General features: G+C 44.3%; 2 protein-coding genes across 2 annotated transcripts; one reads left to right on the top strand and one right to left on the bottom strand.

Annotated features, from left to right (window-relative positions):
- Window positions 1–10,234: 10,234 nt before the first annotated feature.
- On the top strand, window positions 10,235–11,176 carry LOC132251509 (olfactory receptor 6C4-like). Its single transcript, XM_059731339.1, has one exon. It carries the CDS (start codon window positions 10,235–10,237, stop codon window positions 11,174–11,176), a length of 942 nt encoding a protein of 313 aa, XP_059587322.1.
- A 6,663-nt stretch (window positions 11,177–17,839) lies between these two features.
- On the bottom strand, window positions 17,840–18,796 carry LOC132251510 (olfactory receptor 6C74-like). The gene has a single exon (XM_059731340.1). The coding sequence runs from the start codon at window positions 18,794–18,796 to the stop codon at window positions 17,840–17,842; it is 957 nt and encodes a 318-aa protein (XP_059587323.1).
- Between the last annotated feature and the right edge of the window lie 6,237 nt (window positions 18,797–25,033).

The raw sequence follows: 25,033 nt of genomic DNA on the forward strand, positions 1-25,033 counted from the left end.
AAATATGTATTCATGTGTGATAGGTTTGCAGAAAGTAGGATTTTTGAATGACAGCCAGTATGGGTTTGTTGTGGGCAGGTCTTGTCTTTGCTCCTGCCCAAGGCAGGGGGTTGGATTTGATGATCTGTTTAGGTCCCTTCCCACCTTAGCTACTATGCTTTATGCCCTTCCCACCCTAGCTATTATGATTTATGACTTGTGCACAGCGCAAATATTCATGCCACAAGAAGAAGTGGTTGTTTGCAAAGACTTGGGTTTATCTTATGGTTGTTTCATGTTACTGGGTTGCCAATAACAATCCACACTATAATACAATATTTGAGTCGTCTCTTTGTCCTACTGCATTTTACTTTTTCTGTCCCTGCGTGTAATCCCTACACATTCCTCCTCTGTTCCCTCTGTGTTGTTATTAGCAGTAAAAGGAGTGAAACAGCCTTTTGATTAAGTACATCGGAAAACAATGTGATCTCTGTACCCCATTATGCTTGGTGTTTGTCCTTATACAGAAGTTACTGCTCGAATCTGTATGGCCCAGATTGAACAAGGTGTTAGATTTGAAACTGTAGTGGTCCCTCCTGGCTTTAAAAACCATCAGTCAAGTAAGTGAACTGAAAAAAAAAATGGAAGTGGAATAGATGATTGTTTGGGAAATACTGAAGTAACTACATTACTTTGTCTGCCTATATCTAAGATTATAAAACTGGACAAATAAACACATTGGAAACATTGGCATTCTTAATATGGTTCCTTCTCCCTGCTTTCTGGCTTGCTTGAGTTATTCCTTGGTTGCTTGAGTTCTGGTTTGACCCAGAATTATCTTATTGGTACAGAAAGAGAAAGCTGTGCTCGGACTGCCTGTATGAGATTCCTCCACATTCATTCTTCTGAAGGGATGTACCTGTCTTAGCAGTAAGACTCCCCATGTGCTGGGAAGTGGAAATGTTGCCCAAGAGCACCACTGAAAAAACTTGGGATGAAATAAAATTGGTGCCAAAGATTCCTGACTTCAAGCACACATGAAGCGGAACGGGGGATACCCTAGAGTGGTTTCTGGGCTTCACACCACTGCATGTACAAGGGGGTGGGTGGCCGGGAGGTATTCAAGAATGTGTTGGTGGGATGCTACTGTTAGGCTGTGGCTTTAAATCTAGGCTGTTGTGGGCTTGTGTTCATCCCAGTACACTACCTCCTCAGTTGAGGATTGGGGCAGACCTAGGTGGTCACAACATGATAGATGCCATGGGTCCCCCAGACAGATCTGGCTTCTGGCTTCCTGGCTCTCCTACACTTTGGTTCTGACCTTGGTTTTTTCTTCTGACCCTGGGTTTCCTTCAGTCCTGGCCACCCATGTCCTGACATTGCGTGGTTTGTGGTGGCAGTGAACACGCCCTAGCTGCCCAATCAGCAGGGCTTCTCCATACCTCTCTGCCTGAGGGTGAAGGGAGGGGGTTTGCTATGGCAGTGCCCCCCGCCCACCCCCGATGCACCCCAGAACAGACAGCAGGGAGGGGGAGGTGGTGGGCAGGGATGGAAACAGGGTGAGGGGAGGTGAAAGGGGGGTCATGGTGGCTGCTGTAGTTGGGGCTGGGCAGTGGGGAGGGAGGGAGGGGAGTGGGAAGAGAGCCCCAACAATAGCTGGCAAGGAGGGGGAGAAAGCAGGGAGGGAGGGAGGCTGCACGGGCCTGGGTGGGGGGTCATGGTGGCAGCTGTTGTTGGGGCTGGGCGGCAGGAACAAAAGTATTGCCCACATTTATACATTTTGGCTTATACTCGTGGACATTCACTGCACCTCTGTCCCTCCTTCTGTTCCACTCATTTCTCCTCCCATCTCAAGCTCCACCTCTGCTTACTGTTTGCTTCATTAGCATGGGATTGCCTATGCATTTCATTCATTTACATGCCATTTTGCTATGAGCGTATGTCTAAGACCATGAACTTACTTCTTCAGTCAATGGGTGTACTTTGACCAAAGCCTGGAAGCTTCTGGAGGCTTCTTCACCATTCACCATTCACCATTTTGCATATGTTCATTTCAGATTCTGTTACCAATTACATGTTGTTTTTTACGTTCCAGTCTGTTTTTCTGTCCCATGTTGTACCATCTTCCACATTCCTAAAGCTTCACCTCATTTACAGCATGCAGACTCGCACAGACTCACTTGCTGCTTTTTCAGAAAAATGGTTAACACAGTTAAGATGGTTACTTAGCATAAGCAAATGGGTGGCTTAGATATCATTCTGCCTTGTGGTTAGCAGCTTTTTCTAGGCCACAGGTTAAAGCCTTTTATTCAGCTTTCAAATCCAGTGCTCCCCAAGATCCAAATATAGTTACCCTAAGAAAGAGTACTTGGGTAAAATGGACAGAAAACAGTGGGGAAGTATGTGCCGCACTAGGAGCTAGAGACTAGTCCTGGACACAGGGAGTTTTCCCATTAACCACACAAGGCCATGCTCCCACTAAATTGCTTAGAATCATAGGAAATTAGAGTTAAAATAGATCTCAGGAGGTCACATCTAATCCAACCCTAAGCTCAAAGCAGGACCATTCCCAACTAGATCATCTCAGCCAAGGCTTTGTCTAGCCAGGTCTTAAAAGCCGCCAAGGTTTAAGAGTCCACAGTGTGTCTGGGTCACCTGATCCAGTGTTTTACTAACCTCCTAGTGAGAAAATTCTTCCTAATATTTAACCTAAACTTCCCTTGCTGCAACTTGAGACTATTGTTCCTTGTTCTCTCATCTATCAGCAATAGTAACAGTCTAGTTCCATCCTCTTTTGAACCCCACTAAACAGGCTGCTATTTAGTCCCCCCCCCCGTCTTCTCTTCTCTAGACTAAATAAGCCTAGTTCCCTCAGCTTCTCCTCACAAGTTATGTGCCCCACCCCCCTCACCATTTTCATTGCCTTCTGCTGGACACTGTCTAACTGGTCCACATCCTTTCTGCGGGGTGGGTCCACATCCTTTTGGTAGTGGGGGGCCCAAAACTCCAGATGTGGCCTCACCGGTGCTGAATAGAGGAGAGTAATCTCTTCCTTGACCTGCTGGTAATGCTCCTACTAATGCAGCCCAGCATGCTGTTAGCCTCTTGGCAACAAGGGCACACTGTTGGTTCATATTCAGATTATTGGACACTATTACCTCCAGGTCTTTTCTGCAGAGCTACTGCCCAGCCAGTTAGCTCCCAGCTTGTACTGGTGTGTGGGATTGTTCTATGCTAAGTGCAAGACTTTGCACTTGTCCTTGTTGAACCTCATGAGATTCTTTTTGGCCCAATCCTCCAATTTATCTAGGTCACTCTGAATCCTAGCCCTACCTTTCAGTGTATCTACTGCACCTGCCAGCTTGGTGTCATCTGCAAACTTGCTAAGGGTGGCCTCCATCCCATCTTCCAGGTCATTGATGCATGTGGCAATGTTGTGGGAACAATCAAAGCTTATTTCCTCCGAGCCCCACTGATCTTCCTCCTTCGACAGTATGGCTATGGTGGAGACATAGAGCAGTTTCAAAATGTGCCCATAATACAAGCCATGGAGAATAGAATAGGTTGGTGAGATACAAGGGGACCCTTTCTAAAAAAGGAAACTAAGCAGAGATAGGCAGTTCTTTTGGATGCAGAACATAGCTCCTTCGCTAGAAAAAAGTTTGAAGCCTCAAGAGTCTGCTGCTTCAAACTGTTTTGCAGATATCAGTTTCATGAACTCCATTTCAGAGTTCAGGAAATGAGGCACAGGGAAGGGATATGATGTAAAAGGTGATTCACAGCAGGCAAAAGTTAAAGCCAAGGACAGAAACTCCATCTCCTCCATACAATTGCACAACACATGACAACAGTGGGAATGAAGAGTCTGTACAACTTTTTTTTAGCAAGGGATTTTCACAACATCCTTCCTTTTCCTCAAGTCCCATCTGGGGTAAAATATGTATTCATGTGTGATAGGTTTGCAGAAAGTAGGATTTTTGAATGACAGCCAGTATGGGTTTGTTGTGGGCAGGTCTTGTCTTTGCTCCTGCCCAAGGCAGGGGGTTGGATTTGATGATCTGTTTAGGTCCCTTCCCACCTTAGCTACTATGCTTTATGCCCTTCCCACCCTAGCTATTATGATTTATGACTTGTGCACAGCGCAAATATTCATGCCACAAGAAGAAGTGGTTGTTTGCAAAGACTTGGGTTTATCTTATGGTTGTTTCATGTTACTGGGTTGCCAATAACAATCCACACTATAATACAATATTTGAGTCGTCTCTTTGTCCTACTGCATTTTACTTTTTCTGTCCCTGCGTGTAATCCCTACACATTCCTCCTCTGTTCCCTCTGTGTTGTTATTAGCAGTAAAAGGAGTGAAACAGCCTTTTGATTAAGTACATCGGAAAACAATGTGATCTCTGTACCCCATTATGCTTGGTGTTTGTCCTTATACAGAAGTTACTGCTCGAATCTGTATGGCCCAGATTGAACAAGGTGTTAGATTTGAAACTGTAGTGGTCCCTCCTGGCTTTAAAAACCATCAGTCAAGTAAGTGAACTGAAAAAAAAAATGGAAGTGGAATAGATGATTGTTTGGGAAATACTGAAGTAACTACATTACTTTGTCTGCCTATATCTAAGATTATAAAACTGGACAAATAAACACATTGGAAACATTGGCATTCTTAATATGGTTCCTTCTCCCTGCTTTCTGGCTTGCTTGAGTTATTCCTTGGTTGCTTGAGTTCTGGTTTGACCCAGAATTATCTTATTGGTACAGAAAGAGAAAGCTGTGCTCGGACTGCCTGTATGAGATTCCTCCACATTCATTCTTCTGAAGGGATGTACCTGTCTTAGCAGTAAGACTCCCCATGTGCTGGGAAGTGGAAATGTTGCCCAAGAGCACCACTGAAAAAACTTGGGATGAAATAAAATTGGTGCCAAAGATTCCTGACTTCAAGCACACATGAAGCGGAACGGGGGATACCCTAGAGTGGTTTCTGGGCTTCACACCACTGCATGTACAAGGGGGTGGGTGGCCGGGAGGTATTCAAGAATGTGTTGGTGGGATGCTACTGTTAGGCTGTGGCTTTAAATCTAGGCTGTTGTGGGCTTGTGTTCATCCCAGTACACTACCTCCTCAGTTGAGGATTGGGGCAGACCTAGGTGGTCACAACATGATAGATGCCATGGGTCCCCCAGACAGATCTGGCTTCTGGCTTCCTGGCTCTCCTACACTTTGGTTCTGACCTTGGTTTTTTCTTCTGACCCTGGGTTTCCTTCAGTCCTGGCCACCCATGTCCTGACATTGCGTGGTTTGTGGTGGCAGTGAACACGCCCTAGCTGCCCAATCAGCAGGGCTTCTCCATACCTCTCTGCCTGAGGGTGAAGGGAGGGGGTTTGCTATGGCAGTGCCCCCCGCCCACCCCCGATGCACCCCAGAACAGACAGCAGGGAGGGGGAGGTGGTGGGCAGGGATGGAAACAGGGTGAGGGGAGGTGAAAGGGGGGTCATGGTGGCTGCTGTAGTTGGGGCTGGGCAGTGGGGAGGGAGGGAGGGGAGTGGGAAGAGAGCCCCAACAATAGCTGGCAAGGAGGGGGAGAAAGCAGGGAGGGAGGGAGGCTGCACGGGCCTGGGTGGGGGGTCATGGTGGCAGCTGTTGTTGGGGCTGGGCGGCAGGAACAAAAGTATTGCCCACATTTATACATTTTGGCTTATACTCGTGGACATTCACTGCACCTCTGTCCCTCCTTCTGTTCCACTCATTTCTCCTCCCATCTCAAGCTCCACCTCTGCTTACTGTTTGCTTCATTAGCATGGGATTGCCTATGCATTTCATTCATTTACATGCCATTTTGCTATGAGCGTATGTCTAAGACCATGAACTTACTTCTTCAGTCAATGGGTGTACTTTGACCAAAGCCTGGAAGCTTCTGGAGGCTTCTTCACCATTCACCATTCACCATTTTGCATATGTTCATTTCAGATTCTGTTACCAATTACATGTTGTTTTTTACGTTCCAGTCTGTTTTTCTGTCCCATGTTGTACCATCTTCCACATTCCTAAAGCTTCACCTCATTTACAGCATGCAGACTCGCACAGACTCACTTGCTGCTTTTTCAGAAAAATGGTTAACACAGTTAAGATGGTTACTTAGCATAAGCAAATGGGTGGCTTAGATATCATTCTGCCTTGTGGTTAGCAGCTTTTTCTAGGCCACAGGTTAAAGCCTTTTATTCAGCTTTCAAATCCAGTGCTCCCCAAGATCCAAATATAGTTACCCTAAGAAAGAGTACTTGGGTAAAATGGACAGAAAACAGTGGGGAAGTATGTGCCGCACTAGGAGCTAGAGACTAGTCCTGGACACAGGGAGTTTTCCCATTAACCACACAAGGCCATGCTCCCACTAAATTGCTTAGAATCATAGGAAATTAGAGTTAAAATAGATCTCAGGAGGTCACATCTAATCCAACCCTAAGCTCAAAGCAGGACCATTCCCAACTAGATCATCTCAGCCAAGGCTTTGTCTAGCCAGGTCTTAAAAGCCGCCAAGGTTTAAGAGTCCACAGTGTGTCTGGGTCACCTGATCCAGTGTTTTACTAACCTCCTAGTGAGAAAATTCTTCCTAATATTTAACCTAAACTTCCCTTGCTGCAACTTGAGACTATTGTTCCTTGTTCTCTCATCTATCAGCAATAGTAACAGTCTAGTTCCATCCTCTTTTGAACCCCACTAAACAGGCTGCTATTTAGTCCCCCCCCCCGTCTTCTCTTCTCTAGACTAAATAAGCCTAGTTCCCTCAGCTTCTCCTCACAAGTTATGTGCCCCACCCCCCTCACCATTTTCATTGCCTTCTGCTGGACACTGTCTAACTGGTCCACATCCTTTCTGCGGGGTGGGTCCACATCCTTTTGGTAGTGGGGGGCCCAAAACTCCAGATGTGGCCTCACCGGTGCTGAATAGAGGAGAGTAATCTCTTCCTTGACCTGCTGGTAATGCTCCTACTAATGCAGCCCAGCATGCTGTTAGCCTCTTGGCAACAAGGGCACACTGTTGGTTCATATTCAGATTATTGGACACTATTACCTCCAGGTCTTTTCTGCAGAGCTACTGCCCAGCCAGTTAGCTCCCAGCTTGTACTGGTGTGTGGGATTGTTCTATGCTAAGTGCAAGACTTTGCACTTGTCCTTGTTGAACCTCATGAGATTCTTTTTGGCCCAATCCTCCAATTTATCTAGGTCACTCTGAATCCTAGCCCTACCTTTCAGTGTATCTACTGCACCTGCCAGCTTGGTGTCATCTGCAAACTTGCTAAGGGTGGCCTCCATCCCATCTTCCAGGTCATTGATGCATGTGGCAATGTTGTGGGAACAATCAAAGCTTATTTCCTCCGAGCCCCACTGATCTTCCTCCTTCGACAGTATGGCTATGGTGGAGACATAGAGCAGTTTCAAAATGTGCCCATAATACAAGCCATGGAGAATAGAATAGGTTGGTGAGATACAAGGGGACCCTTTCTAAAAAAGGAAACTAAGCAGAGATAGGCAGTTCTTTTGGATGCAGAACATAGCTCCTTCGCTAGAAAAAAGTTTGAAGCCTCAAGAGTCTGCTGCTTCAAACTGTTTTGCAGATATCAGTTTCATGAACTCCATTTCAGAGTTCAGGAAATGAGGCACAGGGAAGGGATATGATGTAAAAGGTGATTCACAGCAGGCAAAAGTTAAAGCCAAGGACAGAAACTCCATCTCCTCCATACAATTGCACAACACATGACAACAGTGGGAATGAAGAGTCTGTACAACTTTTTTTTAGCAAGGGATTTTCACAACATCCTTCCTTTTCCTAAAGTTTCTTAATAGATTTTTTTTCAAGGAGTCTTCAGCCATGCTTGTTACCTAATTGGTCCCAAAGCATCTGAACCAGTGGCAAAGATGGATCTCACACATCCCAACTCCTATACATAACAACTTAAAAAGGAGGGGTTATTTCTGAGGAAGAAGGATTATCCAAAGCCTCTGGTTTTGCAGAAAAGCATCAGTCCACAGACTTAAGTTAGACGAGGTCTGTTTAGTAGCTGTAGGCTATTGTTTTACATTGTTTTGTTAGTGTTCCACATCTTTGACAAGTTTTGACCACCACAACATCCGACTGAAGATTAGGAGAGGTTTCATGAGTTAACAATTTAAAGTGTTAACGATTTGCAGGACTTTTAGGTGCTGCACTATTATTTTCATTATTTTATTTTTGAGGGCAGAAGGAAAGGTACTCTCCTTAGGGCCTTTCATCACATAGCCCCTGCACAACATAGTCCCAGGACTTGCCAGTCCCAGGACACCTTTCAATCTCAAAATGATAGTCAGGAAATTAGTTTGAGGGAACTGATGGATGTGGGGTTAGACGGTATAAGTGAGTAGGTAATGGATGTGAAGTCAGAAAACCTTGAAGCTCTGTTATCCATGCGTTTGGCTTTCTGCAAAGGTGCAAGAACTCTGCTGCTGTTCTTCCGTGAATCTTTCTTAGAGGTAAGGACAATTAAATCCTTCCTTGTTTCATATCAAGGTAGAAATTACAGATTCTAAAACCAGCTATAAGAAATCATATAGTTAGGAATGAAACCCTTAGCCAAAATGGCAGATCAGATCTTTTCTGGGATGAGTGGCTGTAGGCACTAAGGGGTCATCTGTGGTGCGAAATCAGAGTCCTAAAGATGTGTTTAGAAAGGTAACTCTTTGTAGACTGAAAAAGCTCAGTGGGATTCAGGGGACCTGACCGCAAAAAAAGGGAACTTAAGAGGTGACAGATTGGTCTTTAAGATGTAGTGTCCAGCTGCTCTCTGGGAAAATAGGTCTACTCTCAACAATCCAGGCTTCAGATCTATAATCACCAGGGAATAGGCCTTTGATTTTTACTGTCACTGGTGCAGAGCTGAACATAATCTGCAGAAACCTCTTCACTGGCTCTGAACTGCTTTGGATCAGTCACATAGAAGTGTGTAGGTAAAATGTTTGCTGCACAGATGAGACTATGACCCTTTTAAATTGCAGGGGGAGTCAGGGGGCTGGCAGTGGAGAATGAAGCTGGAGTCTATGCAGAGGAGTCTTCCCAATTTGTAGAAGGTGTACTAAGAGAAGCATTTGACTGCAGACTTTCTGAAACAGGAGATGAAAGGGGCTTATAGTGCCAGCATAGCTGTTAACTTAGTTACGTATTGGATTTTGAGAAACAAATAAACAAAATTGCCAATGATCAATCCTATTTCATCTTCTGTATTGAGAGGGGTCACAATTGAATTACAGGATACCTGTACAAGCGGTTAAAAAGCAACTGTTGTGTCTGCATAATATTGTGGCAATACAAATGTGGCAACACCACTCCATTATCTCTCCTCTTCATTCATGATCAAAACTGGGGAGAGTTAGCTTTCATGAGTCACCACAGGATCACTCAGACATGAGAGAGAGACAGTAACAGCTGCCAGGTATTCCCAAGTAGCAGCTCTGCTTCCCCTTTTAAACGTGCTAAAACTTAGGTTTGTTCAAACCCTTCAAGTTTTTCCATGGCACAACTGTAGTCATGTAGCTGCAAGATTTACCCCTTGCTATGAAGTGTTATGGTAATTATAGAGGAAAAGAGCATAATTCTGAAATCGGGAGCAATGCGGAAAAAAGAAGTGATATTTCAAAGTTCTCCTGGCCTTTCTCTTCACGTTCATTTGCACACAGTGAAAAGGTGATGGTAAAAGCAGACCTCTCTCTCTTCACAGTTAGCCGGTTGGTTCTACTTGGCCTAAAAAGATATTTGAAAGTTGCTAAGAATTAAAGCAGTGGCTCTCCACCTTTTTAGATGCAAGGTGCTCTTGGATAGACCGAAAACACCCATCAAAAAATAACAACCCTTAGTTTTCAGTCAGGGGGCCATGAGTTAATGCAGCTGATCAAATCTTGCAAACTGTTCCAATTAATTTGAAGAGATGATTAAAATGAAGGTAAAACTGTGAGCAAAATCAGTCTCCCTTCTGTCTTTCCTCCATTCTTTTCTTCTGTGGTACCATGCATCCATGTTTTTCACTGAAGTATGTGTCTTTTGAGATACCAGTTGTGTTTGGTTTTAATTCTTCTGGACTATTTTTTCTGAAGGCTTCTGGAGTGCCGAGCACCCAGAAGTCCTTGGGGATGTTTTCTGTACTTACTCTCATAATCTAACAGGAAACGTGATATTAATTCTAACTTTCCTTTCCTTTTCTTTTTCTCTTGAAGATGATCCAGAAGTGATGAACCATACGTCAGTGGTGGAGTTCATTTTGTTGGGCTTGACCAACAACCAGCATTTGGAAATCATCCTGTTTGGGGTTCTTCTGTTCATCTTCCTTTTGATCCTGCTGGGAAACCTCACTGTCATCACCATCACGCTGGTTGACCATCGTCTCCAGACCCCCATGTATTTCTTCCTCCGGAATTTTGCCTTTCTGGAGATCTCCTTCACTTCCTCCTTCATTCCCAGGACCCTCTACAGCCTCCTGATGGATAAGAAAGCCATTTCACTTCCTGCGTGCTTCATCCAGTTATTGTCATTTTTCTACTTGGGATCCTGTGTGTTTTTCCATGTGGCGATGATGTCCTTTGACCGCTACATGGCCATTTGCCGCCCCTTACATTACCCCACCATCATGAATGGGAGATTTTGCATCCAGCTGGTGCTCAGCTGTTGGGTGGCTGGTTTTGTTTTGATGGTTCCTCCCATTGTAATGATTACCCAGTTGCCATTCTGTGGGCCCAATGTCATGAACCACTTCTACTGTGATACAGCCCCCTTGCTTGCATTCTCCTGTACAGATACACAGTTCATTGAAATACTACTCTTGATTGCACTGATCTTTATCATACCCGGTACTCTGACCGTGACCATCATTTCCTATGGCTATATCATCTCCACCATCCTACGCATCCCATCTTCCACGGGAAGGAAGAAGGCCTTTTCTACTTGTTCTGCTCACCTCTTGGTGGTTACAATACTGTACAGCAGTGCAATTTTCAGGTACATCCGGCCATCTCAGAGAGGTGGGCAGGATTTTGACAAGACTGTGTCCTTTCTTTACTCGGTGGTGACCCAGCTCTTTAACCCTTACATCTATACACTGAGGAACCAGCAAGTCAAAAAGGCTCTGTGGGATCTCTGTAGCAGGGCATTTTCTCAGTGCATCATTGAAATCTGAGGAAGTTCACAGTGTATATAGACAGTGATTGACTTCGTAGCTTGCTTTATCAGGCTTTTTGTGAGGAAGGAATGATTGACGGGACAGGCATTATCTTAACACACCTAGATTAGTAGCTTTATAGCTCATGAAGTCAAAAGGGACCACTGGATCTTAGGGGCTGACCAGAAACATGTAGTAATGTCTCTAGTGACTACATCCCCTCAAGTATATTGATCTTGATTTCGAGACTTCAAATAAGACAGAATTCACAAGGCCCTTGTTTAACTCACACCATAGCACTCAAACACTTTTTTTAACCTTCACACAATATTTTTTGTGTCTTATTTCTTTATATGAATGTTTGTAGTATCCTTACCTTCTCTTTTTCCTGTTTGTCTCCCACATTTTTATGCCTCATCACCACATTCATGGTGTTGTTATTTCTAGCTGTTGTAGTTATTGATGCAGGATTCATATGCCATAACTGACAGCATCAATCCATTGCTCTATCAACTGTGAGAGATCAAACAAGTCACATAATTTACTATGTAAGAAGAGAAAGAAAGATCTAAGTTGTAAGTTTGCTATTGATTACCCATGTGGTAGTGGTGAGGAGTATTAGTGGAGGCCAGTGCAAAATCATGACCCTGCTAATGCTGTTGGGTTAAATCCTCTTTCACTTTAATGAACTGAAGTGGCATTTCCATAGAAATGGTACGTTTTGTTAATAATTTACCATTTGGATTCCATGTAGATAGGCTCGTCTTGTGTTTCTGTAATGCACATACTTGGTAGGCATCCCTTCATCTGTGGAGGTCCTGAGGTGGGGAACAGGATCACCCAGGTGCATATGTAGGGGCAAGTAAGTCAGCAAATTCTAATCAGGAGCTAGGTATTTTGTTTAGGTCATATTGATTGTCAATGGGAGCTAGATTTGTAAGTGGCTTTCATGTCTTTCTATATCATCATTTATATCTGTATCTCTATCTCACCATTTGTATCTGCAGAAAGTTTCTGCATAGAAGTGAACAACCTATTCCTTCTCACGCAGCTGCACAAATATATGGCTTTTGTTGTATTTATGCCAAGTGGCTGTATTGCTTCAGACTATTGACCTCATGCTGTAGTTGATTTTGCAACTTGTTACAGGATTTTGACTTTAGATAACCAAAAGGGGAAGAAGAAAAAAGAGAAAAGGAAACCATATGGGTGTTTTTACAGTCTGCTTCTGATATCTGATGCTGGACAAAAAAGTGAATGAATGCATGAACTGTCAGATAATAAAGAGGAACGAGGCATGGGAAACAAGTCAGGTAGAAATAAAGGTGTGTGAATCTTCATATTTTACTAGTTCTTTTGCTTCACCTTCTTGCTGCCCCCAGACTGGGTTGATAATGTGTCTTTTTTATAACTCATTAATTGATTGTGGTCTTTATATTTCCAATCAATAAGCATGGTCAATTTGATCTCTTGAAGCTATTTTCAAGACACAAACAAATAACATGATCATGAGGGGTTCATATGTGGGTTATTTCCTATTTAGCCTGTGGTTTTCAAATCCACTGAGGAAATGACGTCAGGCTATCTGCAAGAAAAGGATTAATTGGTAATCAAATAGGTCCCTCCAAGAAGAAAGGCAGTAACGCTATTGGTATTTTACAGAGCTGGCCAGATATAAAGTGTAACACCCAGAAGTCATTTCTGCCTGTGGCACAAGCAGGAAATTAATCCCAGTGTCCTGCATGCTGTTCCTACCAGTTAACCATAATGCCATCTTTTACGGGGTAGCCTGAATTAATTTGGTGCTTATAGTACATGTCACAAAAATTGCTTGGTGCTTAAGCTTACACTTCTGAACATGCTCAGATTCACTCCAGGCATCTACTTACTAAGCAACAGGGCGATTCAGAGCGGAGCTGAGAAGATAATTTGTCTGCATTTATGTCCCCAGAGAGGCTCAATCTGATGGTGACTGGTTCAGGACAAAGCACAACACCTATGGGCTGCCATCTCTTCAAACATGCATTTGGAAGTCATGTCCTCCTTTTGCCTCGTGGCTAGGGCTCTGCCTATGAAGGTGGATTTCTGTCTCCTGAGACTGCGCAGCACTGTAAAACCCCCGGGAGTGTACTGCCCTGCAGGTTCCTTACCTAAGGAAGAGGATTTTGAAATAGTTTCTAGAGTCTATGTAGAAAAGAAGTCTGATAAAGTCCTCCCATTCCCTGAATCTCACTAAAATTAACTGCAAGCAAACCTAATAGATCCAGTTACATATTGGACCTTTTACAAGATGGGTAGCCAGGAGCATTGTTGGTGATGGAAATGATAATGATGATGAAGCGAGTGTCGCCACACTCATGTTGGAAGCATGAGGGTCAGAAAGCCAGCAAGTGGTAGAATGGTTAATGTCAATAAGACGGTGGGCACCCAAAGGAGGGCCATAAGGACATTCACAGATGATGTGGTTGGCTGTCTTGAAGACTGGCCTGGGACGAGGGCTATGGTAATTACATGGGCAGAGGTTTGTTAGGCCTCTGCAGTGCCAGGGGTCTATAATTTGCTTACACCTGAAAGGGTTAATCCCTCAGAGTATTGGCCTGTGGTGTAGCCCACTACTATTAATGAAGGCAAACCAAAGTAAAGGTTAATAAGCAAATCTATATGATAAATCAAGGGTATCAACAATCATAACAACATGAACTAATCAACAACCATTCAACATAACACTATGTACAGATGTGTACAGAGAGCAAAACTGGCCTGTCACCAGCTGTGGCAGCCACGAGCATCGACACACATAGATCCCAGTCGGACAGAGGATTTCTATCCTTTCCTCCACCAGTGAAGAGACCACTCAGGGGAAGGTGAAACTTTACCTGTCTTATGCGGGGGAACAAAGGTCAATATTTCCATTATAAATCAGGTATATCCTGGTGGACTTGTCCTTGTCCTGCACACACCACTCAGCACCTATACTCCCCGTCTCCCCCCTGCATCTCACACAGGGCACCTCTCACTTCTACCACACTGCAGCAGATTGTTGTGGCACCTTGTGGTAGACAAAGAGGCTCATTACATGTCTTTGAATGCCTTTGTGTTTGCACATTATGAATCCATGGATATGATGCTTTAATTCACGGCAAGCCAAACTAAACTATGTCCTAGGAGTTTTACCTTAATGCACCAGAAGACTTTTAAAGCATCCAGAAACCTCACTCATACAAACAGTCACTCCATTGCAACTCAAGAAAGGGCAAAAAATGTGGCATGTACAAGCACCCCAAGAGTCCAGGGCTGAGATTCTCAACCAGTTGACACAGGAGTACCTTGAGATCCTTTTGGGGGTGCCATGCAATGTAAGCAGTGGTGCGTGTGAAAACATGAGTCACAAAATAAACCAAGAAATTTTTAATAGGAATCCATAGTGTTAAAACAATTCTACCCTGTTGTGGTATTTCTGGGTTCTTTGCAACAGAAGAATTGTTCTATTATTTTTTTGCAGTTAAAAACCAAGAGCAAAGTAAGAGCTGACATTTTCTAAGGGGAGTCTGGAGTTTAAGAGTGTAGAACCACTGCTTTAGGGAATGGGTTCTAGAGCCTCCTCCCCTTGAGAGATTTTGAGCCTACATTTCAGCAGAAGTTCCCTGAGGACCAGCCACAAGTTAGGCATTATCCAGTCTCCCTCTAGCTCTCCTCTTGAAATGCATCCACCGCACCTTGCATTCATTGCATAAAAATGGATGAAGAGTAGGAACAAATGCTACAACCATGGCATGCCTCCAAACCAGGAGACTGAACCATATCCCTGTTCACTTGTTCTCTTCCTTCTGGACTCTCTTTGTTGTCCAACGGGGCCTGCTTCACAAGGAGGGTTGTAGACAGATCTTTCCACAAAGGCTTATAGCAGCTTACAACAATAGGCAAACAACCCACAAGCTCTGAAAGGAGCAGACTTTCCAATCAGCATCACAGTCTTTTAAAATACTACCCAACCCAACCCAACCCACTTCACTTCCCTGCCTCTTACCTAGGAGAGCAAATCCTCTGCCCATTCCAACTGTGCTTCCAAACCCCCATTCACCTCAAGGCTTACAAAACATAGTCCTACTTACCTCTAAAATGTATAAATCTCCCCTCTCCCCCAACATAAAAATCATTAAATCAAAAAAAAAAAAATGACAGGGAAATAACAGAGACCCTTCCATTCCTTCCTCTATCCCCACCAAAGAGGTATGCCACATGGTGCTTTTTAGCATCACCCTTCATCCGTGTCACAAGGCATCACCTTTACTAGAGGCTCCTTTCTGACCCTCTAGTAAACACAGCTTCCCTTTCTAGGAAATGTCTCTCTTTCTCCCTTCCTCCCCTGCAGAGCTTCTTCTGGGGCTGACTGACAGCAAATATCTCCTGCTTTGCAGGGGCTGTAAAATGATCTCACTCTTTTGTTTCTTCTTCAAGATGGATTTCATTCCTTTATAAGTTGACTTTCTACTGTTATAGCAGGGAAAACCGATTATCTCAGGTGTCTTTTCTTCTAGGAAAGACCCATTTAGATGTGATAGTTTTTACTCATGAATCTATTCATAGAGAGACATCCAGGAATTACTCCAACACTTACTCAGCACAAAAAGAATGAGAGAAGAATAGCCATGCATTTTAAATATGCATTTTCATCATCTCCAACAGCAGTCTTAAGTTGGATATAGACTTCCATTAATAATAAAAAATGAGTAATGAATTTAATTGTAAGGACAAGGCTCTTCACAATTCAGCAGCTGTTCTACCGTCTACAGAGAAAAGATTCTCATCCGTCTTGTAGGTTAAATATCTATACAGTAGACAAAGCAAGTTTATTGAGTGCAGACCTAATTACAGAAAAAAAAAACATGAAGAAGCCATTGTAAAATACTGAACATGAGAACAATTATTTTCTGAGTAAAGCTCTTTGTTTTTTCACTACTCCACTCTTTAGAAAGGGAAGTAGAACTAAAGCAGGTAAATGAGCCATGAAAGTGGTACTGGGGGGAAAGGGAAAATTACACATTTTTGAAACCCCACTCTCTCTTGGGAAGGAAGGAAATGCTGTAATGGAGAGGGACACTTCCATCTTTAGTGCTGGAGCCTAGTGCTAAGAGTGGGAGACACAGATCTGGGCCCTCACACAGGCCTGGATGAACCTGTGTCCCAGCAAAATGATCCTATTACCAAGCCATGGATTAGGCATTATAAGCACACTCTCTAGCCCTCCATTTGAAGCGAATCCTTTGGATTTTGTGCAGAAATAACAAACCGGAGTGCAATTCCATAAAACGCATCTTGACCTGGGGAGTCTTAGGGTCCTGTGTCCGGGCCCCAGTGGTGCTCCTGTGTGTAGTAGTCATTCAGCAATGTATATAGGTGGCGGTAGGATAGCTTCTACGCCTTTGGTGACTCGCCCTTGTGGGCCTGGTGTGGTACGCTTTACCTTTACAAAGACATACAATGACCAACATGAAAACACATCAGAAGCCAGATCCTGTTCCACCTGGGAGAGTCAATGCGCTCTCCAACGCTAATGTGTAAGTCTAGGAGTGCCATTTGAACACACTGAGTCAAGCCACCTGGTGTGTTCAGGGTCTAAATAGATTGGAAGGAAGTGTTATCATGAACCCGGTTTGGAAAATAGAGGAACTAGGGTTTGGGACAAGAAGGAATTTACTTACAGACACTCACCATGTCTCTGGAAGAGCAGGAAAGTGATACCAGATTCCTGTAATATCTAGTCAGGGTTTCCTTTTATGATCACTTTCCTTCCCAAAGCACCCGGCCTTTGGGAACCCTTTGAACACAGGACATTTCTAGTCCCCCCTGTTGAAGCATGGCCAGTTTTTGATTCTGCATGAATAATTGTCTTTTCCTTGTCAGGAATCTCCATCTCATTTTTTGAAGTTATGTTTCTTTTCCATTTCAGAAGAGAAATATTTCAAAAATGTAATAATGCCTTCACTTGGAAAAAGAACTCTTTCAAACATGACCATTTTTTTTTTTAAAGAAGTGTACCGGGTGATTAAAACAACCAACAAAATGTGTCAGGACAGAAAAGTGAATAATAAAAGACATAACTTAGCTAGCTTGGAAGAAATGAAGAATATTCTTGTCATGGAATAAAAGATGTATAAATGCAGAGATTAACAAAAGTATAAATGGATTTGAGCACCCCAATCCCAAGAAAAACGAATGAAATCTCTGGGCTAAAACTAAAGCATGATGATGATGATGATGATGGCAAGCAGAGTAGACAGGATTGAATACTAAAGGGCTATTAAAAAATGACATTGTCTTGGTGGACCAAAGAGCTTCATACACCTGAAAGGAAATGCTCAAAATGTACATTAATACTGTGGAATTTATTGTAAAGCAGGAGATCTCAACCCTGAGAAGTGTAGCAGCCATTTCCCATACTCACATATACGGTCCCCAAGGCTTTGGTCTTTCTGTAGGGCTATTGAAATGAAGATGTGTCGCGACAGAACTGTATATCATCAGTTTGATGACAATTGACAATTTGACGTCAAGCTCCTTACGGCTGGCACTTTCCTTACACAGAGTGAGAGATAGTAAAAGCATGACTAGATTGCAGAAGAAGTCAGGGGGAAAGCCTGAAAGAGAGAGTAAGAGAGAGGCTTTACTGGGTGCCACTTGTCACTGCCCAAGGCATTGTGAATTCTTAAAAAACAGGATGGTGCAGCTGGCAGTGTTTCTCAAGGCCTCTTTAACTTGCTTGTTCCTCAGGCTGTAGATGAAAGGGTTCAGGAGAGGGGACACCACGTTGTTGAGAAGAGCCACAGACTTGCTAAGATCCACCCCACTGCTGCCAGCAGGTTTAATGTATATGAAGATGCAGCTGCCATAGGTGATGGAAGCCACAGCAAAATGGGAGACGCAGGTGGAGAAGGCTTTCTGCCTCCCTGATGCAGAGGGGATGCGCAGCACAGTGGACAGGATGTTGATGTAGGAGATGATGGTGATGGCAAAAGTGCTCAGTATGCTGCCGGTGGCTAACAGGAAAATCATGAGTCTCAGCTTGTGGGTGTCTGTACAGGAAACATTCAGCACAGCCACAATATCACAGAAGAAATGATCAATTGAGTTGGAGGTGCAAAAGGGCAACTGGACTAGCAGAATGAGTGGAGTGATCACGTACAGAAAGCTGGTCACCCAGCAGCCCAGCACCAGCTGGCCACAGAACCGGCTGTTCATGATGGAGGCATAGTGCAGAGGCTTGCAGATAGCCACGTACCTATCAAAGGACATGGATGCCAGCAGGAAAAACTCTGCTGTTCCCACAGTGACATAAAAAAAGCACTCAGTAAAGCAGCCGGCCATAGAGATGGTCTTGGTGCCTGATGCCAGGTTGAACAAAGCCTTTGGGATGGCAGCAGAAGTGAAGCCCACTTCCACAAGAGCAAAGTTTCTGAGGAGAAAATACATGGGGGTCTGAAGGTGCCGGTCCAGCAGGGTGATGGTGATGATGATAATATTTGCCATCAGGGTCAAGAGATAGATGAGGAGTAGCACAAAGAAGAGAAGGATCTGCAGCCAGCGAACATCAGAGAGACCCAGAAGGACAAATTCTGTCACTCTTGTTTGGTTCTCCATTGTGATGGCTTGGTTCAAGCTCATCCAAATTCAAAATAAAGAAATAGAAAGCAGTAGCAGTCTTTGTTGGTAAAGGTCTACTACCAATAGGTATATAACCCCTGTGTAACTCTTCTTTCAAGTATGTGTAACGCTGGAGATAGAAATGAATATGTTCATTGTCTTTTGCCTTTGAAATCCATGCCTCACAAGGGAACTGGAGGTGGAGATTCTCATGCCCACAGCAAAAGGGCCCCCCTATTTCCATCACAAATTTATAATTTTCTATTTGTTTGGAGCCCCCCCCCCCCCCTTTCTACTAGTACAATTGTTCCTTTTGTGTTCATGGACTAATTACACCATTATTCCACTGGGACACTATTAACAACACTGTGCTTGTTAATTATGACATATGAGTTTCAGAAACTGCACAACTTTCCTCCCTTTCTTAAAATGCAGCCAATACTTAGAGTTGAAGGAAAACATTCCCACTTGACTTATATGTTTATTGTCTCCAGAAAATAGCATAGTTGTTCTTGGTGTCGTGGATGCTATTGGTATTGTGGGGTGGAAACCTTCTTGAACTATAGAATATGGTACTGTTTTGCTGTCATGCAAGGAGTATAAAAATCAGACATGAAGAGAACATAAACATTGCTGTTATGTTTATTGTTGTTTCCAGCTGTGTAGGAAGAATTGCCATTTAAAAAGGCTTACATCCCACTCAGCCCACTAAACGTCTATGGCTTTACACTCCATTCAACCCCAAAAATTAAACTGTAGCCTGGGGACATGACCTTCTTCAACCTGGGGAAGTACAAAAATCTCCCATTCTTTCAGTAATCAGCCTAGCAGGCCTCTGGTAAGGCCAGGTGTCCCACACTGCAACCACAGAGCTCTCTCATGATGACAAAAGCAACCCTTCTGCGACTCTATGGACAGATACTGTTGCACCCATAGATGCCCACACTCCCTCCCATCTCTCTGCAAGCAGCCTTAGGACAACCTTACGTTAATCCATCATGTTGCAGCTCGATTGATTCGGACAGCTATAAAGTGACCATATCACCTGCATCACTGTATCCTTGTGATGGGCAACAACATTGGTATCACTATAAGGGAAAGATGGTATCCTCCCTCTTTTTGGAAGGGTGAAGACCTTTCCTACATTTTCTCAGTAGCCTCTGTGACTAAGGCACTACTCTAGAAGTGGGGAACTTGGCTCCTAGGCATAACAAATCCTGAGGAGCTTTAGACCTGCTATTTCCCACCTCAGAGGCATAAACAGGAAGTTTTCCACCCTGGGTGTTGATGTTGCTGGGACCAGTGCTGGCAGCCAGACTGGAGCGGCTGCCACTCTTGTGCCTCCTCCAGGTTGGTGCCTGAGACAGTGCCCTACTAGCCTACCCGCAGATAGACTTCTGTCCTTCCTGCCTACACAGTCCTTTTAACTTCCTGCCATAGGACTGCCGGGGCTGGAAAACTCTATTATGCTTTCAGGTTAAATTGGACCACTGTGCAGCCAAAACAAATAAATAATGGGCCCAACACAAAAGGAAGTCCACCGAGCTAGGGGTTTCTGTCCCCTCTCTCCAAAGAGTTTATACATTTTGTATTCAGTACACATGAAGTAAAGCCTTGGGGTTGCAAGATGCAGAACCCAGAGCTTTCTCATGCCAGGAGTAGTGCCCACCCTGCCGGGATCAGCATCCAGTTCTTATTTGTTTGCTGTTCACCCAGAATTATTCCATCCATAGTGTGAAAAGCCTTGCAATGTCCATACATGAGACTAGAAGGAAGAACAGAGTGAGTGAACAGCTTGTGTGTCCATTCTCAGTGGTTGAACCTGGGTTACCACGTTGTTCCCAGGAACCCAATAGGATGTGAGAGTCAAAAGATTGCTCAGCCTCCAAGACTGAGAACCCCTCCCCGTGACTTTTCATTAGGGCTGTGCAAAATGTTGCTGGCTGTTGTGTTTTGGACTGTTTCAACTTGTTTTGAGCTTGAAAGAGCGAAACTGAAATGAAGCAAAGGGCTCCGAAATAGCTTCGAAATGAAATGAGGGCAGTCAAAACATTTTTAAACTTTAGAAAAGTTTTGAGTTTCCAAGCTGAAGGTGGGCTTGCCTGCAGGGAAACAGAAAGTAAGGAGAGGGAGGGGGAACAGGGAGGAAAGACTGCTCCGATCCTGACTCTGACTGTTTGGCTGCCTGGGATGCTGCTGGTGCTACTGTGCTGCTTATGAATTATTGTCATTTAAAGTAGTGAACTGGACTGTGCCGTATTAAGGCCAGTACCAGCCTTAATACACACAAGTCACATGTCACAAGTTTTGCTTGTCAGCAGTTTGAGGTTCAGTTTCCCAGAAACCCTTGCACCTATCTCCTTGAAACCTGGCAGTCTTCATGGCCTCAGCAGGGGCCACCATGCCTGCAGTTTTCACCCTGCCCTGTGCCTTCACACTTACAAATTACATGAGTTTTGCTTTCAAGATTTTGAGGTGCAGTTTCCCAGAAAACCCTACATCTATCTCCTTGAAACTTGGCAGGCTTCAGGCTCTCAGAAGGAGCTACCATCTTTGCAAAGTTATAGGCAGTTTTGTGCTTCCCCATTATAGTCTATGGGCGAAACATCGAAACAGGGTCGAAACAGCAAAACAGTTTTGACAAAATGAAACAGAATAGCGGTTTCAAAATGAAATGAAATGAAACTTGAAACACTGTCCCATTGAAATGGTGAAATGGAAGTCAAAACGAAATGGTGCTGTTTCACACAGCCCTACTTTTTAGTATGGGCTAGAAGAATGACACAAGATGCTGGGACATTTTTGGAGGTGAATCTCCCTCTTCTTGAACCCCACTCTCCACACTGCTAGACTGCAGGGATTACTTGAAATGGCTTGTGGAGAATGACCTCAGGTACAACTGCCCCAGTTGAAGTTCCCTCTCTGGTGGATTATGGAACCCCACAGCAGACATAAAAAGTCTTTCCCTTTACAAAGGCTTTTGATACGGTCTCCCACAACATTCTTGCAAACAAACTAAGGAACTACAGGTTGGATGTATGGACTGGAAAGTGGATAGTAAACTGGCTGCATGTCAGGCTCGGAGGGTAATAATCGATGGTTGAATGTCTAGTTGGCAGCCAGTATCAAGTGGAGTGCTGCAGGGGTTGTTTCAGAGAGAGTTTTGTTCAATTTCTTCATCAATAACCTGGGCCAGGGGATGGGGTGCACCCCCAGCAAGTATGCAGAAGACTCCAAGCTGGCAGGGAGTAGTAGATGAACTGGAGGTTAGGGCGAGGAATTTGAGAGACCTCAACAAACTGGAGAATTGGACTAAAAGAAATCTCATGAGGCTCTATAAGGACAAGCACAAAGTCACGCACTTAGGACAGACCAATCCCATGCACTGGTACAGGCTGGGGCCTGCTGGCTCATATTCAGCTTCCAGTCTACAGTAACCTCCATGTCCTTTTCTGCAGAGCTGCTGCTTAGCCAGTCAGTGTGCCCTTGTAGTGAAGAAGGAGAATGGCATACTGTGCTGCATTAGCAGGATCGCTGCCAGCAGACTGAGGGAAGTGATTCTTTGACTCTATTCGTCACTCGTGAGGCCACATTTTGGAGGACTGTGTCTAGTTTTGGGCCCGCACCACAGAAAGAATAGGACAAATTGGAGAGAGCCCAGTGGAGAGCAACGGAAATGGTGAGAGGGCTGCGGCACATTGCTTCTGAGGAGAGGCTGAGGGAACTGGGCTTATTTAGTCATGAGAAGAGTAGACTGAAAGGAGATTGAAAAGCAGCCTTCAACTAATGTAAGGGTGGTTCTAAAGAGCATGGAGTTAGATGGTTCTCCATGGTGGCAAATGAGAGAACAAGGGTTCAAATTCAGCCTGAATCAGTGACAGTGATTCGATTGCTTGATTCAAATCACTGTCCCTGATTCGGTTCAGCTGAATCCGAATATGAAGACTTGATGCTGATTCAGAGAATCAGCAATTTGAACATAGACACAGCTTTAAAAGTGTTTTCTACGTTCCTTGAGGTAGCATCCACAGCTTATGATCTCTGGGATGGTGGGTTGCATGGAGCGTCCCACAGGAGTGCAGGGGAGCCCTCCACATGCTCGGCGGTGAACCCAGAAGTGGACCTAAAGTACTTCTGGTCCGCTTCCGGGTCTGCCGGGGAGCGCACAGGAGGCCCCCACTGCTCCCCCGCTAGCTCAGCAATCGACTGTGGAGAGACCCTGGGTGCCCCCCACAGAACGAGGAGGCACCGGTCACCAAATTGGACCGAATCTCTGCTGAAATGAATCAAGGACTGAAGCTTCACACAGCCCAAATATTTTGCATATCTTTTCATACATCCGCAAGAGGAAGTTGAGAGGCGACCTTGTGGTTGCCTATAAGTTCATCACGGGGGCACAGAAGGGAATTGGTGAGGTTTTATTCACCAAGGCTCCCCCGGGGGTTACAAGAAATAATGGGCACAAGCTAGCAGAGAGCAGGTTTAGACTGGACATTAGGAAGAACTTCTTCACAGTTCGAGTGGCCAGGGTCTGGAACGGGCTCCCAAGGGAGGTGGTGCTCTCCCCTACCCTGGGGGTCTTCAAGAGGAGGTTGGATATGCATCTAGCTGGGGTCATCTAGACCCAGCACTCTTTCCTGACATGCAGGGGGTCGGACTTGATGATCTATTGAGGTCCCTTCTGCTCCTAAGATCTTTGAATCTATGAATCTATGAATCCAAAGCAATGACCACAACATTTTCAGACAGGTTTCAATGGGCTAATCACAAGTAAATTTCCAAAGTAGGGCTTACCTTTAATGTGATGCCTGCTACAAGCACAATGACTATACCTTCAAATTAGGTTATTTTTTTAAGGTAGACTCTATTTATCCATAAATAACTAAGCAGACATGAATTTGGTGAACAACACACTAATAAATATATATACACATAAAACTGATAATAAGAACAATGTGAACCAGAAAAAAAAATTACACCGTTGGGTTTTAGACAGCCAGACACCTATAACCTATTGAGTTTCAGTAGGACATGGGCTCTCTATTCCTACAGCTTTCCATTCAAGCTGGTAAAGAAATTTGCTTTACCATGCCAAATCCACACGTTCTTGTGTTAGGACAGTATAATATGAGAAATCATGTGCCTAACACCAATGTCAGTGCTTTTCCAGATTAGCAACTGTCAAGTCACATGGAAAGATTTTTTTCCCCCTTCTCCTCTTTTCAGTCATGTCTACAAGGAAAACTTTCTGAACAGGTCAAGGCTGATTGGCAAAGCTCTGCAAGCCAGTTATGAATGCACCTTTTGAGGAAAGTGAATGGGAACTGAATAATGGATGTTGAAAGCTTGACCCTATTACAGTCGGTGGTGAAATTCTCAGTGGTCCCAGATTCCTTTTGGGAAGGCATGGTTTAATCATACATGAATAATTTGGGAGGCGAAAGTGATAACTGACCACATTTCTATATCTTGTATTACAGAGATGGTAACACCAAGATTTCGACTGGTGCCTTCTGCCTAGGTAAAATTTAAAATATAGGTCTGTTGAAATGTAGTCCTTTACAACAATGTCTCACATTTCAGCAAGGTACAAGTGGGAGGAATTCAGTGAAGATCTATGTCCAGAGTATTCACGCCTTGGTTTTTACAATAGCCTTAGACCATTTAGAAAATACCTTACCCCTGAGGGCCTCTCTGACTTGCTTATTCCTGAGAGCATAGATGTAGGGGTTGAACAGCTGGGTCACCACTGAATAGAGGAAAGAAATATATTTGTCAAAATCTCTCCCACCCCGCTGAGAGGGCCGGACATATCTGATGATGGAGCCGCTGTAAAATATGACAACCACTATGAGGTGAGCAGAGCAGGTGGAGAAAGCTTTCTTCCGGCTCGATGAAGAAGGGATGCGCACGATGGTGGCAATGATGCGGCCATAGGAAACAACAGACACTGATAAAGTTCCAAGTACAATAATGATAGCTGCAAAAAACACCAAGAGTTCAATGCGGTGTGTGTCTGCGCAGGAGAGCTGGAGCAATGGGGCCATGTCACAGTAGAAGTGGTTTATGAGGTTGGGCCCACAGAACGGCAACAAGACAACCATGACTGTGGGGGGAATGGGGATGAGGAAACCCACCACCCAACAGCACAGCACCAGCTGAACACAGCGTCTGCTGTTCATGATGGTGGCATAATGAAGTGGGTGGCAGATGGCCACGTAACGGTCAAGAGAC

The sequence above is a fragment of the Alligator mississippiensis genome, chromosome 7 (assembly GCF_030867095.1).
Source record: "Alligator mississippiensis isolate rAllMis1 chromosome 7, rAllMis1, whole genome shotgun sequence".
In the NCBI taxonomy this organism is placed as follows: domain Eukaryota; kingdom Metazoa; phylum Chordata; order Crocodylia; family Alligatoridae; genus Alligator; species Alligator mississippiensis.